Source organism: Limanda limanda, chromosome 15, assembly GCF_963576545.1.
Source record: "Limanda limanda chromosome 15, fLimLim1.1, whole genome shotgun sequence".
NCBI classification, from domain to species: domain Eukaryota; kingdom Metazoa; phylum Chordata; class Actinopteri; order Pleuronectiformes; family Pleuronectidae; genus Limanda; species Limanda limanda.
Window position 1 is genome coordinate 23,177,154 of NC_083650.1, and position 15,867 is coordinate 23,193,020.

General features: G+C 43.3%; 1 protein-coding gene across 1 annotated transcript; it reads right to left on the reverse strand.

The window, feature by feature from the left end:
- Positions 1-166: 166 nt before the first annotated feature.
- On the reverse strand, positions 167-9,766 carry b3gnt2b (UDP-GlcNAc:betaGal beta-1,3-N-acetylglucosaminyltransferase 2b). Its single transcript, XM_061087084.1, has 2 exons — positions 9,639-9,766; positions 167-4,070 (listed from the first exon to the last, which is right to left on the reverse strand). Exon 2 carries the CDS (start codon positions 4,049-4,051, stop codon positions 2,858-2,860), a length of 1,194 nt encoding a protein of 397 aa, XP_060943067.1. The 5' UTR covers positions 4,052-4,070; positions 9,639-9,766; the 3' UTR covers positions 167-2,857.
- Between the last annotated feature and the right edge of the window lie 6,101 nt (positions 9,767-15,867).

The window sequence follows — 15,867 nt, forward strand, 5'->3', positions numbered from 1 at the left end:
AGAAAATACACTTTTGAAATGTCTAAGTTAACACTTTTGCAGCTTAACAATCAAGTTAAGTTGCAGAAGTTACTTTAACTGTCTCATTCTTTTATCACATTTCTATTTTATATACGATAGCATTTAGACACAGCTTTAAAAAAATTAAAACGAACAAACAATACATATGTCACATAATTTATTTGTATTACAATAAAAATGCATAGAACAGTATATACAAAAACAGCAAAATATAACTTTATTCAAACAATCAAGTCTTTCTAGGTAATAAAAAAAAGCGATCACGCTTAGCATGGCTGAAGGAAACTCTTCTACATACAGTACGTACAAACATCAGGCACAGATTTGGTTTTTTATCTCTGACCGGTGCAACACTAACCACAGGTTTCAGGAATTACACGTGACCACGGGGTTAATGCAGCAAATATTAGAAATGAATGATAAGGAAAGTGAAAGATTCCCAATGTGGAAACTTTCTTTGTGGGTCAAAAACAACATTTGATCCTGTGAGCATCAAGTTGTTTGTTGAAAGTTCCTGAACGTTCAGTCTGAATCTTTATCACATAATTACTCTTCAATCATATTGTTTCATTATAGTCTTTTCGTTTGTACTGTAAATTTTGCCTTGTTGTGTTGATGTACACATTGTTTTTGTTTGTGTACCCGCTGAGAACGACACATCCTGGGAGACGAGCCCAGAGAAACACTGACGGTTTATAGAGACGAGAAAAGGTTCTTAAAGAAAAAACACCCGGCAGTAAAATCCACAAAGACATTTCACACGTGCGTGGAGAAATGAAAACACACAAACAGGCCAATCATCGGACAGAAGTAGAAATTATAAAAATAAATGATGAGGACTTTTAATAACATGTAAACATTTCACGTAGCTAAAAGCTGTGGGCAGCGAGGATTTAACGTCCCTGACTGTTGGTGAGAAGCTGCAGCGACGACCAGCAAACAGGCCACGAATGGATTTTAAATTTGAGTAAATGAACGAGCTCCACTCGGTTCCCGGCTCTTTTTATTGTCTCCTATTTTTTCAGTGTTTGTTTTTATCCTACATGGAGACAACAGATTTCCACACAAAGCTAAAATAGTGTCTAGTAAAGTTGGTTATCGCAGAATAAACACGTATAAAAAAAACAAAACCTTTCAGAGCAACACTGTGATTGTCATAATTTACATTTGTCTCTCAACTCTCACACCAACACAGGTCACCACAAAACAAACGCTCACACAAACAGGACACAATAAATTAAGTGTTGTATTACAGTCTTCAGTCAAGGTGTAGGAGGCTTTAACCAGCAGGGGGAGCTCTAACAGAGGCGTGAGTCCACATCCTCTCTCTCTCTCACGTCAGACGTTCTAACAACCAGGTTCCACCTGAACACGAGACTCAAACCAACATTTATGCCACTTATTATAAGTGTTGACATCCTGGAGAGAATCAGAGCTTCAACCAGCGTAAAGACGGACGTTCAGAGAGGGCGTTGAATCAATCATCACAATCGTGCGTCTGTGTCTCAGCTGTAAGAGGAACAGGACACGATTCTCCTTGAGACAATAAAAGACAGCGAGTGAAGACAAACATCGTGGATCCGAGCAGTGACATTCAAGTAAAGCTTTCATTCCAACAAACAGGTTCCTGGAGAGAAGGTCGAACAAATCACTGAACACGTCTGAGACCAGAGTTTCTCATGATAAAATTTTTTTAAAAGGGTGTAATCGAAATCGTTTCCTCCAAAACAGGGAACTGACACAAACTTATGAGATGAAGCCTTTTTAAGGATCAGGGTCGATGTGTCTCATAACGTCGATTTGATGTTTAAAACATTTTTCACTCTCCGACGTCTCGACATTCAACAACATTCAACACGAGTCGAGACAGAAAGGTTTTCACGTCTCACTGAAAATGCACTTTGGGTTTTAAAAGAGTCTTCTTCTTATTTTGGTCTGTTTTTCATTCATTCTGTGTAAAGTGAGAACCTGAAGCCGAAGGTCAACAGCATTTAGATTTCTCCGTCCATGTCGGGCCCAGACCTGCTGAGCTGCACGGAGCTGGACTCCTGTCCCCTCATGTCCCGACAACACGTGTTCCCTCCACCAGACTCCCCCTTCTCCAAACTACGGAAGGATTTGAACTTTTTACACTATACAACTTTAAAAAAAAAAGAGGAAAAGCTAAGAGAGCGTGAGCACCGATTTAGAGGAATCAGAGAGAAGGTCTGTGAGAAACTGAATGTTTTGTAAATTAGCAAAGGGACAATAAAAAGAGAGAGTTTCCTTAGTGGGACAAGTCACGAGTGAATACTTTGGGAGTGTGGATGGGAATAGCAGCACAAACTAAGCCTCCAGCAACAATTAGCAGGATGTTCACCAGGAAGCTCCTTTTAAAGCTCGAGCAGCAAGAAACGGCCGCGCACGGGGACCATTGGTTTTCACCTCTCACTCTTTTCAGACACACACTTTTCAGATTTCTCAGAGAACAGAGAATCCCAGGCGGACACATCCCGGGTTTCAGTCTCCACGTTTATATAATAATACAGCATTGGGACGCTCCGACACAGTGTTAAAGCATTTTTTTTAAAGGCCATATAAATAGTTGTGAAATATAAATATGTGCACGCAAAGACAGACACGGTCGCTTTGGGGTAAAGCTCGTTCGACGCGACAAAGCAGGAAGTTCGACATCAAGCCAGAATACTACGGTGGTCGTTCTGAGAACCGGAGGCAGCGATACGTCCGAGGCTCCAGAGACCAGAACAAGGATATCTTAACTTAAAGCTGCCAACTTTGAGTCCGGGACCCTGTTCAAGATCAAATATCTATCACTTCTCCTCCGGGGCCGTCGAGGTCACTGGCAGTTCAGGTCCGGGCTGCTGAGCCAGGTCCAGATCTGGATCATCTGCTGCGGCGTCCTGGGGTGAACCAGGATCAGACTCTTATAGGCACACGGGTTCGCCCGGTACTTCTCTTCTATGTCAAAGGTCCTGAAGCCTTTGTGCTTCTCGGGGCCCAGCCCCAGTTTTTTAAGACACATGCCCGTGTAGACGTCGTCGATGGGGTAGAGCGGAACCCGGTGCGACACCGTGTGCAGCCGGGCCGCCACGTCCCCGGAGTAGAGGTACCCGCCCCCTCCTGCGTACGGGGGGTACTTCCCCACGTACATGCTCTCTGGGATGAAGTATTTGACCTTCTTGTCTCTGTGTGGCCCCGCCTCAGTGATCACATCCCCCACAAACAGGTCCCTGGCCTTGGGCTTCGAGAGGCCCTTGAGGAAGTCCAGGACCCGGTACGTGTTGACGAAGACGTCGTCGTCCCCTTTGAAGATGAAGCGAGCGGACGAGCAGCGGATCTGGATCCACTCCAGGAACAGAACCTCCTTGACGGTTAAATTAAAGAAGGAGTCCCGGTAATCCCACTGGATGATGTCCCGGTGGCGCAGGCTCTCGTCCCGCAGGCTGCTGGACAGATCCGGGTGGTGGTCCCAGGCCGTGGCGTTGCCCAGAAGGAAGACCACCGCCACCGTCTGATTGGACACCACGCCGGCCCGCCCCCAGGACTGACGGATGGCCTGGCGTCGGTCAAAGTGCGACACCTGGGACTTTATAGCGAGGAGCAGGAACGGCGGCTGCTCGCAGATCTGAGGCTGGTCCACCATCATGGGGTAGGAGCGGCAGTGCATGTAGAGCAGCAGGTCCTTGAAGCGCTCCGGGAGGGAGTTGTAGTCCTTCACCTGGGTGGTCACCCTGAGGTTCTGCTGGCAGGGGTCCGTGGAGAGGCTGGTCTCCGTGAGCCAATCAGGAAGCTCCGAGGCGTTGTAGTTGGACGCCAGGATGGGATTGTTCTGGAAGTCCAGGATCTGCTGCTGGCGGTTCCAGTAGGCCGGCACCGGGGCCAGCTTGCTCCAGAAGGGCTCGGAGGGGATGTGCACCTTGTGGAGCCCGCTCTTGTCCTGACCGCTCTGTCGGAAGATGAGGATGAAGATGAAGAGGTTGATCATCATCACCGTCACCACGAGCTTCAGCCTCCTCCGCTGCACCGCCATGACAGGGTCCTGCACCCACCTGGACAGACACACAACAGGAGACAGGTGTGAGGGACAGTAACACACTTCAGCTCATAACAGCTGTTCTCCTGTTTGCAACAATACTTTTTTGACAAATTTCAATAAATAAATAAACGCTACAAATGCAATGTTCATATATGAATGAACAGAATTTCAACGGTTAACCTCGAGACAAATGAACAAATTTGTACAATATTCCAACCGGCAGATTGAGGCAAAGTGACCTGACACTGAATACGTCTTTTGGGATTTCCTGTTAATTGTATTGTCGAACCGGAATAAGTCAGAAGTAGAGCAGGACAGGGCGGAGAGTAACACACGGGAGAAGAAGAGTTGTGAAACCTTTTGTGAAGCAACAATTCCCTGACGCAACCTTGATGCGCACACACACACACACACACACACACACAGGTCCAGCTCACTGGTATGTTGCTGAAAACAAAGTCACACTCGGAGGCGTTTGTCTTCCGGTGTCCTCACTGGTTCCTGTGAAGACACTCTGCCTGCCTGCTGCTTTGCACAGAGAGGTCAAGGGTCAAGCTCAGCCACAGCACTAAATCCCAACAACTGATGACTCAGCAGGTGAGGGAACAAACCAGGATGGGCTGTACTGTTCCGTCCTTGCAATAAATACTGGAGCTCTGGACTGATCGCTTAAGTCTTTTCGGGTCCGAATCCAAACTTTTCTGTTCACTGCATTCTTCTGTTCTGCAATCCTATCAGGGGCCGGAGCTCGGGTGTGATGCAAGAGCTGCTGCAGTGAGGAAGGGAGGGGCTGCCAGCCGGGCAACCATCTGTGAAACTGCCTCTGACCACATGTCAAGTAGATGATATGTTTTTATTAGTTGTCGCTAGGGTTGCAAAGGGGCGGAAAGTTTCCGGTAAATTTCCGGAAACTTTCCGGAAACTTTCCATGGGAAGTTTAGCTCGGGAATTTTGGTAATTTTGAAATAAAAAAAACCTCTGCAAATTAAACGCTGAGCAATTAAAACATAATTCAAAACTCTATTTTAAAGATGTATGGAACGTTGAGTTTCAACGCTCCACTGGTCATTCTTCCATCACATGCACAGATAACTCCCAGCATGCTTCACTCTACAGCAGGGCTATTGAGGCCTGCTGTAGAGTGCAGGACTAGTCAGGTAAGTTTCCATGATATTACTGGGAAAATATATTAGCATGCTGATTGAGGATTGTTCAATTGTTTGGCTAACTATTTATATCTCTGGCATTGCATTAGTGTTTTTTTACAAACTTGTTTCTCATCTTATTCTACAGAACAATGCCACGTGCACTCTCTCATGTGTGGAGACATTTCACCTCATCCAATGTAGAAGGAAAGGCTGTGTACATTTACAAATACTGTGCAAAGACCTATGTTAAGAATGACACAACGATGCAGAAGCATATAGTCAAGTGCCCAAAGTTTCCTCAGGGCTCAAATCAGCCTATGACACAACAAAATGTTTATATTTATGTCTGTATATGACAAGGTAAATACAGTTAGTATAAATTACCCACAACATTTCCAGTTTATAAATTCAAGTTAATTCCCGTTTATTCCCGTTAATTCCCATGGAAAGTTTCCAACTTTGAATATTCCCGGAATTTTGCAACCCTAGTTGTCGCTGACCCACAATCGTCTGGCTCTGTGATTTCTGTTAACCTCTCTGTCCCAGTCGGTCAGGAAACCTCTGTGCACAGTCTCCAGATCCAGGGAACCAGTCAGTGTGTTAGTGCTCTGACAGAAGAAGGTTTAACAATCTAGAAGAAGCATCTTCACATCTAAACACAATAAAACAATCAAACCAGTGTCCAACCTGGAATAAAAAACATTCAACAGGGGGGGGTGGGGTGGTGTTGTAAGATTAGTCTGTAAAACCGGCTGCTTTATGAAACAGTTACTGGAAGCTCCTGTTAATCATTTGCACTTCCTGCCAGATCCCAGATCAAATGTGCTAAATTGCGGTGTGCATTAGAACAGGTTGCACGCTTGGTTGGTCGATGTTTTGCGGGCGATGTACTGAAGAATAATTATGCAAATGATAACTGGTGCAAACATGCTAGAGGCAGTAGTATTTAGATAATATTTAAATATTTAAATGTCGTGTGTGCGGGACGGGTTTCCACCGTGGAGCGTCACCCGGAGCAGAGCGACCGCAAGCATGGGACTGTCCATGTTAGTGGTAAATTAATATTTATATAACTCATAGACACGAGATATGAGAGAGTATCTGGACACGCTGTATTCATATTTGCCAGTGTGGGTAATTCTCTTTCTGTTAACCTTAGAAATAGCCTCATTTTTTCCATGGGTCTCACTCGCTTCTCTTTGCTACTCGTCAGAATCTCCCTGATCTGGAACCTCAGCCGCTCTGGAATCCAACCGACAGAAATCTGCAGCAGCACCTGAGAACTCTAATCCCTGTGAGTGCTGGGATCACACAGACAATACAGTCTTTCAGGAGCTGGGAGTCCACCTCGGGTTTCTGCTCTGGCAGAATCACACGTCCCTGCTGAGGACCTGCTCTCTCATGTCTGTCTCTTCACCTCCTTCTACCCTTCCCCTCCACTTTATGGGCCTCTCACTCCTCTTGGACTCCTGTACTTTTCTTCAGGTTATTGATGAACTACACTGTTAAACAGCTGATTTATTAAATCGATGAATCCTTGTGTCTGAGGCCCAAACTGATTGATTTCACTGTGATTTGTATCAGGAGGCAAAGAGAGAAAGAGAGATAGTGATATATGGCAAATGAAAGACAGCATGATAAAAGAGATGATGTGGAAGATGACACTAATGAATGATAGAATAATAAACACCATCTTCAACTGTAATATGTGATTAAGGTTTCTTTAGGAAGCTGGATCCGGGATGTGGGTGGTTTATGTTTGGGGTAGTTTTATTTTATTTTATTCATTTATGTTATTTTATTTTATTTCCCTGTGATTTTATTACATACATATGTTATTGTTTTTGTATTAATGACCTATTGTATATTTGTGTTTGTTTATTTAATATTTTCATATATATATATTTTTTCTATTTTATTATTTGACTTATTCCTAGTTATTATTTTTCCTTTATTGTTTACCTTTGTGTGTCTATATACATTGACAGGTATGAGTACATGTGAATATATATTTTGTTATTGATTACTGTAACATTGATCTGTACCTTGCTACATTTCTCAGTAAAATAAAAAGTTGATCACAAAAAAAAATAATAAACACCATGATCAATTTAGACTAATTGAAAACAGACTCAATCTGAGAAGTTAAACTGGAGAAACGTCGGCTCCGCTGGTTCTTCCTCCTCCTCCTCCTCCTGTCTCCTTCCTGTCTCTGTATCGTGTTCCTCTCGGCCTCCTAGCAACATCTCTGCACCGCTGCACTCCTGTTTGCTCTCTCTCCCTCTGTTTACCCCCCCTCCCTCCTCCCCCTCCACTCTCCTCCTCCAGCTGTCGTCCTCTATCCTTCTCCTCGCTGCTCTTTGCTCTTTTCTCTCTCGGTGACAGCAACAGAGGATGATGATGATGATGATGATGATGATACATAATCCTGATAGTTTAGTGTTGTATTACAAACAGGGACAAGCCCCGACATCGCTCTACCTCTTTACCCCCCCCCCTCTCTCTCTCTTTTCTTTCTTTCTCTGCTGCACATGGATAATGAAGCTTTCCTGTATTGCCATACACAAACAAGAGGACTTCTGGGAAATGAGTTGGGAGGGGTTAAAGAAGAAGAACGCCTAACATCACGATGACAAGACGTGTAATTAACCATCAGAAGGCTGAACCCACACGACCACCTGCAGCTGGCGAGGAGGCGTTTGATTGGTCTGTGATGATGTAACGAGCTGATCAAGAAACCGGCTCACCCAATGTTTTACAAGGACGGTGATGAATTAAAAAAAAGGAAACTAGTGAAGTCACATTCCTGTTCTGATTCCAACGAACGGAGCAGGTTATTCACGTTTCAATATTACATGGATCAAAGCACATTTAGGGCGTGTCCAAGTTCACGTTTGACAGTTTATACAAGAGATCTGGAAATAGCTAAAAAGTGTTTTTTGGGCTTAATGTACAATTAAATACATAACTTCAGCCAGTAGGGGTCTCTCGATCAAAACAATAGAAAACCACCTAGGCCCTGTACACACCTGATATTAACACGTGGCTTCCCTATATGCAAATAAACACGTTTCACACGTGTGTCTGTGTGTTAAAGCGAAATTCAAACACTTAACACAACAATACAACACTTATCTGTGAGGAATAGACACACACAGGGGCTGACTCCTGTGGCTTAATGAGGCTTTTATTCCAGATTTTTCAAGGACTGAAACTTAAGTGAATATTTACCTAGTTTTGATTCTATTATTGCTCCATATGTCAGTAATAATAAAAATGGCGGCAAAACGTCCATACAAAGGTGAACATTCTTCCTTTCTATATAATAATTAAACCCTTAGACTCTTTGCAGCGCTCCCTACTGTTGCTCGGCTCTTAAAACACAGATAACTGTTTACAGAGCCTGGGGGGGGGGGCAGGTTGGATCTTTCCACCACACTGGGCCAGATGGACTTTGATGCTGTTTGCAGTTCCAGTTCCGAGGGGCGTGGTGCATTGATTAGATCTGACGGGACAATGCCCGGCTGAGTTTGAACATCGAGGTTTCCACCTGATAAAGTGTTCAGTGAGGCGGCGTCTCACCTGGGGGGGGGTAGGGGGGGGAGGGAGGGACGGGAGGAAAGAAGAGCAGCAGCAGGTCTGAGGACAGTGTGTGTTTGTCTTTCTATAGTTCTGAGGACAAATATAGGTTCTACACCACTGTTGTCCTTCCCTTTAAAAGGCATGTATGGAAAGATAATTAGTATTAGTATTAGTGTTATTATTATTATTACTATATTTACTATTATTATTATATATACTGTTGCTGCCATTATTACTATATACTGCCATTATATTGGTATAATTCCTATCATATATAAATATATATTATGTTATATTATATACTATATACTGTACTATTTTTAAATACTGTCTAACAATAACATTACCATCATATCATCAGTACTATTACCATCATCTTGCCACTGCACCTTATCTACCTATTTATCTTGTGTTTCTGTTTTTATTCTTTCTACCTCAATATTTTTTATTTTATTCTATTGTATTGTATTTTATTGTATTCAAATATACCGGCTGCTATGACGACTTAATTTCCCTTCGGGGATGAATAAAGTAATCTATCTATCTATCTATCTATCTATCTATCTATCTATCTATCTATCTATCTATCTATCTATCTATCTATCTATCTATCTATCTATCTATCTATCTATCTATCTATCTATCTATCTATCTATCTATCTATCTATCTATTATTTTGACAATGGACGTTGTATAGTTCACTGTTTGGCAAGAAAATAAACTTCTCTAATGACAAAACCATCAGTGTGAGGAAATTCTGTCGGTTCTTTACAATTTCAAAAGCCTTCATGAGGGTGAAAGTGTGTTTCTGGAGGTTTCTGGAGGTTTGAGGTCACGGAGCAGGACGTTACCTGTGCAGCTGAGCGGCGCCTCCTCAGCTTCTCTGGTCTCTGCGTCTCCTCTCGGCTCTTTTACCCCATACTTAGCTCTGCCCTCTGGGGAACAGGAGCCGGTGAGGAAAGGGAGAGAAGGGGGGGGGGGGGGGGGCGTGGCGGAGCGGAGGAGGGTGGAACCTGAAAACAGACAGAACAACCAGTGTGTCAACGGCTGCCGGGAACCACCAACGCTTACACCACTTCCTGTTCTTTTTCAAATCGAACGAATGTGATCGAAGGAAGGAGGAAGAGGAGGAAGAGGAGGAAGAGCCTGTGAGCAGCTGCTCTGAGACTCAGTGATCGACAGCTTGTCCTGTCATCAGTCATTGATTAGCTCTGACTGACATGATCAAGCGTGATGTGAAAAACAACAGAGAGACATCATTTACATCACAGCTAATCAATAACAAAATTAAATGAACAGTTCTTCATTATACTTGATAATAAACTGAATATTATTAAGGTTTTGAATGTTGATCCGAGGAAACAATGTGGATTTTACTACCATCTAATATTTTCTATTATTAAAAAAGGGGCGATGACCAGCTTCATTGTAAACTGTTGTGAAAATTACTGATGTTTATTTCTACCGCTTAATCTTTAATTACTACAGTTACCGTGACGATTTGGTTGATACTGTCCATCATCATCACCCAAAGTCAACAAATCTCCAAGATGCAATTGTGATACAAAACGTTTCATCTCTACAATCCATCGAGAAAATAATCAGCACACGATTAGACAAAGTTGTGTTTCTACAAGATCTACACCCGGAAGTGAGGACATCCTGGTGTTGTCTTCACCGGCTGAGAAACAACATGAACTCGTCTGACATGAAACACCGGCTCCGCACCGGAGGCTAAATATAGTGCTGGTATATTTCAATCCAAGGTAAATATTGTAAACCAAATATACAAATTCCTTTTGTGTATTGTCTACGCTTCAGACAGTGCAGTCGTTGTTCTTAACGTCTCTCAGGGCTCATTTGGATTTTGTGTTGTTATTCGATGCCGTAAACCTTTCTGATGTCACGACACCACCTGATAAGACAATAATAATTCTACTATTTGTCTCTGTTGGGTGAATCAGCACAACTCAAACATTACAAATAACAGCAGAATAGGATGTTACCAAACAAACCTGGTGTGGAAAGTTCCCTTTAAACACAGGCCTGAGTTGCATTAATCATTAACCAGCGGGTTGTGCTGGTAGATATGAGGAAGGAGCAGATAATGAGGCATATCACTTTTCACAGTGTGCAAACAAACTGCCTGAAACATTCACTTCCAGATAAAAGAGCCGAGCAGAGGAGTCAGTTAACAGAGAGACGTGTCTGTGTCTCTGATCGGAGGAGGACCCGTGGATTCTGGAGTTTACTCTTGGTTTGCAGGTTTATAAAAAAAAAGAAGAAATAATAAAAATGTAAATGCTCTCTGTACATCTCAGCAGTTTTTACTTATTGCACCTCAATCCTGAAAAGAAGTTGAAAGAATATTCAGGGTGAAGGTCGAGTTGCTTTCGAGGGACAGAACACAACTGAATGTACAACAATCACAATCTGTCTCATTACATAAGACTTCCAAAGTGTAAAGGTGAATCTTCACCTGCTCACCGGTTAACACTCAAAGCTCCGTGTGGAGTTCGAATAACAAGAACAATCAAACTATTTCTATAGCAGCTTTCTATCCTACGGGAAAAGCAGCTTAAAGTTATTTACAATAAGAAAGAAACCGAGTTTAGCAGGTTAGCGCTCGCTGCTGCAGTAGAAGCTTCCCAGAGACACCAGTGTGAAACAGGTCAGCAGCTCGGACCCAGGCTCACGCTGCTGATTACCTCGCCTGTGGACAGATGATAAGGACGCAGCGAAGCAGACAAGTGTCTAAACACCGGAGCCACATCAGGTCTCCTGGACAAAGTTCAACACCTCTCAGACAGAGGCGGAAGAGGGATGACACAAAGAAGCACAAGACACACTCTGGTAGTTTGACTGAAATGTTTGAACTGTGCACGCAGCACAATGGAATGATATGAGCGAGAGGAATTTTGGTTAAACATTCAACCATCTCCCTGCAGGCTCTTCTACCAGGAGACAAGTTTTAACAAGTGTGGTAAAGATATTTGGGAAATGGTTCAAACTCCAGTTTTCCTCGCAGCTGTTCTCTGCTGACACGGCAGAAAACTCAGGAGTGAGTCACACTGGACGGCGGCAGGTGAGGAGCAGAGGAGACTAGAACCTGGCCAGGTTTTTCATATGTTTTTGACAATGGCTTAATTATTCAAGTGATGTTTCAAGCTAAAATAGACTATTTGATATCACTGAATAATGCACACACTCTCATTCATACATTTATCTCCACATTACTGCCGGGAAATCAATCAACCTTTAATTTGTTCACAACACAGCAGCAAGGTTTAAAAGAATCGAAAATATGAGCACATCTCACCCCATTCTCACCAACCTGCACCGGGTGGAGTTTAGATTATTATTCCTCCTTTTTTAAATCACCGAGCGGTTTTGTCCCACCGGACCTTTCAGACCTCCTCATCCCTTCTTCCACTGCTCGTACTCTTCGATCGGGCCGAGCTAATCAAAGATGAGTCATGCTGCCTTGTTTCCATCACAACTAGGAAAAGCACTTAGTGGAGCGCATACCTCAGCCAAGGTCTCCTTAAATTCAATTACACGGCACAAATTACATACACCCCAAGATATCAATCCTGATCCTTAATTATTCCGCTGGGGAAATGGTGAAAATGTCAAAAAACACCCTAAGGAAAGTGAAACAGAAGGTTTAGAGAAGCTTTGACTCCACATGATGCAACTGAAGCTCGGGCCCTGGAGCAGCGCTGTCCAAGCCATCAGGTGAACTCACCACGCTGTGAAAATGTACCGATATCGAATTAAAGTTATAAAACAAGGGTTTCCTCCATTTGGCAGAAGGTGGCGCTATCACTACCTACATAAACACTTCTCTTCAGATCGTATAAATCGTTCATCTTTGCAACAGTCTGAGACATCAGAGGAATCTCGGACATGAAAGCAAACCGGCAACAAGGAAGTCTTGCTTATTGAGTCCATTGAAGTGTTCATGTATATAAATCCTGGGTGCAGCTGAGGACCGAGACCTGGATCTAGGATCGAGCTAGAGTTGTGGGTGTGTCTCGGAATCCAGATCCATTAATACAGTTGGAGGAAGATTGAACAATGTACACTGTAGTTACAGCAATTTCGTGCGTCACGTTGAAATTTGTTGGTTAACCCAGACGGAATTGCTGCGTGTTAGGGGGCGCTATTGAGCCATTTTGCCACGCCCATTTCGAAATTACTCCAGAATGCGTACATTTACATCAGGCCTGATGGAGTTTGGTGAGTTTTCAAGCCGTCAAAAATGCATTTACCTGAATAATCCACCGAAAAGCAGAAGGGCCTTTGCACTGTCGGTGCTCGGGCTCTAAACACACAGCGATTCTAATCAGCCACATTAACTTAACCTGAGATCCTTCACTCATGTTCTGCTTCTTAGATTCCACAGATGGGTTCGACCTGTCGTCCTCCGAGAGAAGCAGGAGAAATAAAAACAGAGGTCGCCTCGCCCGATGCTAAAATGCAATCAGCTGGAGATGCTCTCAGAGCCTTTACATAAACCTCTCCCACAAATGGCCCATGAAGAAAAGCATCTCTGAAGACACAAATAAATCAATGTTTTCCATCAATGATTACTTCCTGCCCCCCCACCCACCCAGCTGTTCTGGTTCACCAGCACTTTGCTCTGTGCAGCGTTCCCTCTACATGTCCTTTCCATTTTGTTTTCACTGCCTGTACGTTCATGCATAACGCAAAGCAGTTTTCACTCGCGCTATGCAAATAAAGCAGCCTATTCGTACCAGTGTTAGAATGTCACACACACACACACACACGCACATACTGTACACACACACGCTACCAATGGGCTATTTTTGAGCAGAGCTTGACCCGGGTCAGAAATATATAGGAGGATATTTTGGCAGGAGGGAATGTGGGCCTAATAGCGACATGGTGCGAGAGATGAGAGCTATAAATAGCCTCTGCAGCCGAGAGAGGAGCTGCCTGAGCTGGGGCCTGCCCATCAAACATCAGTCATCACCAGTAGTCACACCAGTAAGGGCCAAAGGTCAAACCTCATGTGTTGGAGTGAGACTCGTGGGCCTGAGTGAGATTTCACCGGCCTTTAAAAAAGGGAGTGGGTGTTGTTTCTTTCTTAGTCGCAGCTACAAATAAAACCCACAGGAGGGTTTTGTGATAGAGCTAGACACAATGCAGTGACTTCCATTCATTGCTGACAGCCAAACGGAAACCTTCCCCTGAACATTAACCAAATTCAAGGTCGGTGTTTATCCTGGAAAGGTCCCAAAGAGGAAACAGAAACCAGTATGCACATACACACACAGGTTTGTGAGGCTATCCTTCGAAGGACTTTGCATTGCATCAATTGACACCTAACCACAATTCACATATTACACCTGAACTCAACCAGGACCTTAGAGATGATTCAGGCTTTGGTCTCCACAAGGTCTGCTGGTCCAGACAAGGTCAGTGTGTATTCTGGAAAAAGTCCTAAATAGGAAACGTGTACACACACACACACTTAACTTAAAAAGGAACTCTTCATTATCAGCAGAGACTTGCCACATGCTTCACATCCCTCACTGTCTTTGCCAAAGCTCAATTAATGCAGAACACAAACCACGTTCAGTCCTGACACATGAGTCCCAGTGTGATCTGATCTGTTTACATAACTGAAGCTGCACAATGTACAGTACACTCCATACCGGCGTGAGTAAAGTGAGTGAGATTACCAGCTGTGGAGTTATTAGACCATCTGAATTCCTGTCACTGATATCAAGCCCTGCGTTATGAGCAATACTTTTCCTGTGGTAGCTGAACATAGAGCCATGGAGTAGCTAGCGCCTTATAAAACACTAACTATGGACCATTAACCGACTTTTTAACCAGTTCCCAGAGACATTTACACATCTAGCAGATATTTAAGCCCAAACATCTTGTGCCATGAGTAGCTAGCCTTGACTCTCTGAGGTCTGGTGGTGAGCAGGTAAGTAGCACTAGGTGGAGCTGTGGTCAGAGACGGAGTTAAGTGGTCAAAAGACGTCATATCTGCTGGAGCAATGACCGACATGATAATTCGGCGTTTGAGCGAAACTGGTGACGAGAGTTATTACAGGAAAGCAAAGACAATAATAAAGACAAGGGCCCAGGGAGTCACCAAGTATTTAAACAAATATTAATACAAATGGCTTGTAAGGGAAAGCGAGGTAGACCAGGAAGTGTGCCTGAGTCAGGGAGGACACACACACACACACACACACACAAACAAACACAATTGTGTGGTTTACACTAATGCAGGTCAAGCTAATGCAGTGAGGCACTCAACCATCTCATTAAAGTGTTTAAGTGATAGGATAAATCATGGTCACAAAATGAAGAAGTCCATAAATGCTGATTATTAAGCAGTTGCGTACAATACAGCTTCTTCAATTTTACTTTGGGCTGAAAGATATAACCAGACATGATAAAGATACACAAACAAAATCATATCAGTTGATACAAACAGTGTTAAGACAGATTTTTGCTCCCGAGGGAAAGTTGAGGTTTTAAACTCTGAGGTAGATCAATTGTGTGTTTAACACATCAATATATATTGATATGTGGATTTGTTATATTGCTATTAATAACTAACAGTCGTAATTTTCCTGTCAGACAACATAGTGAGCAGAAGTGCAGCCACCCCCCCGCTCGCTGTCGACACTTCTTCATGCACGAGACAATGAGCACGACCACATTTCTAAAAGAGGATCCTGACGTGTTCATATGCTGCATCTCCTGTCTGTCACAGCTTATGTCTGTGGAAATGCATCTAGTCTCAACTAAGATCAAAATCATGTAAAAAATAATCAGGTTATCAATCATAAAGTGCGTGTGAGAGTCTTATCTTTTAAAAGATAATAGAGTTAAAAATGATTGGTCCTGAAACAGCCTGTATATTCTCAAGCACAAGCAAATCCAATTAAGCAAGAACAAGTTGAGGAAATCTGATTGATTCCTTTGAAGTTATTACTTCTGAATTATGAACTATAAAAGGCTAAATCAGTACGTGACACATCCTCAGGAACCGAGAGCAGGAAGAAGGTACGAGGCGGAGAAGGAAGA

Excerpts from the sequence above, each read along its gene's own strand:
- b3gnt2b (XM_061087084.1), bottom strand. The coding sequence starts at position 4,051 with ATGGCGGTGCAGCGGAGGAGGCTGAAGCTCGTGGTGACGGTGATGATG.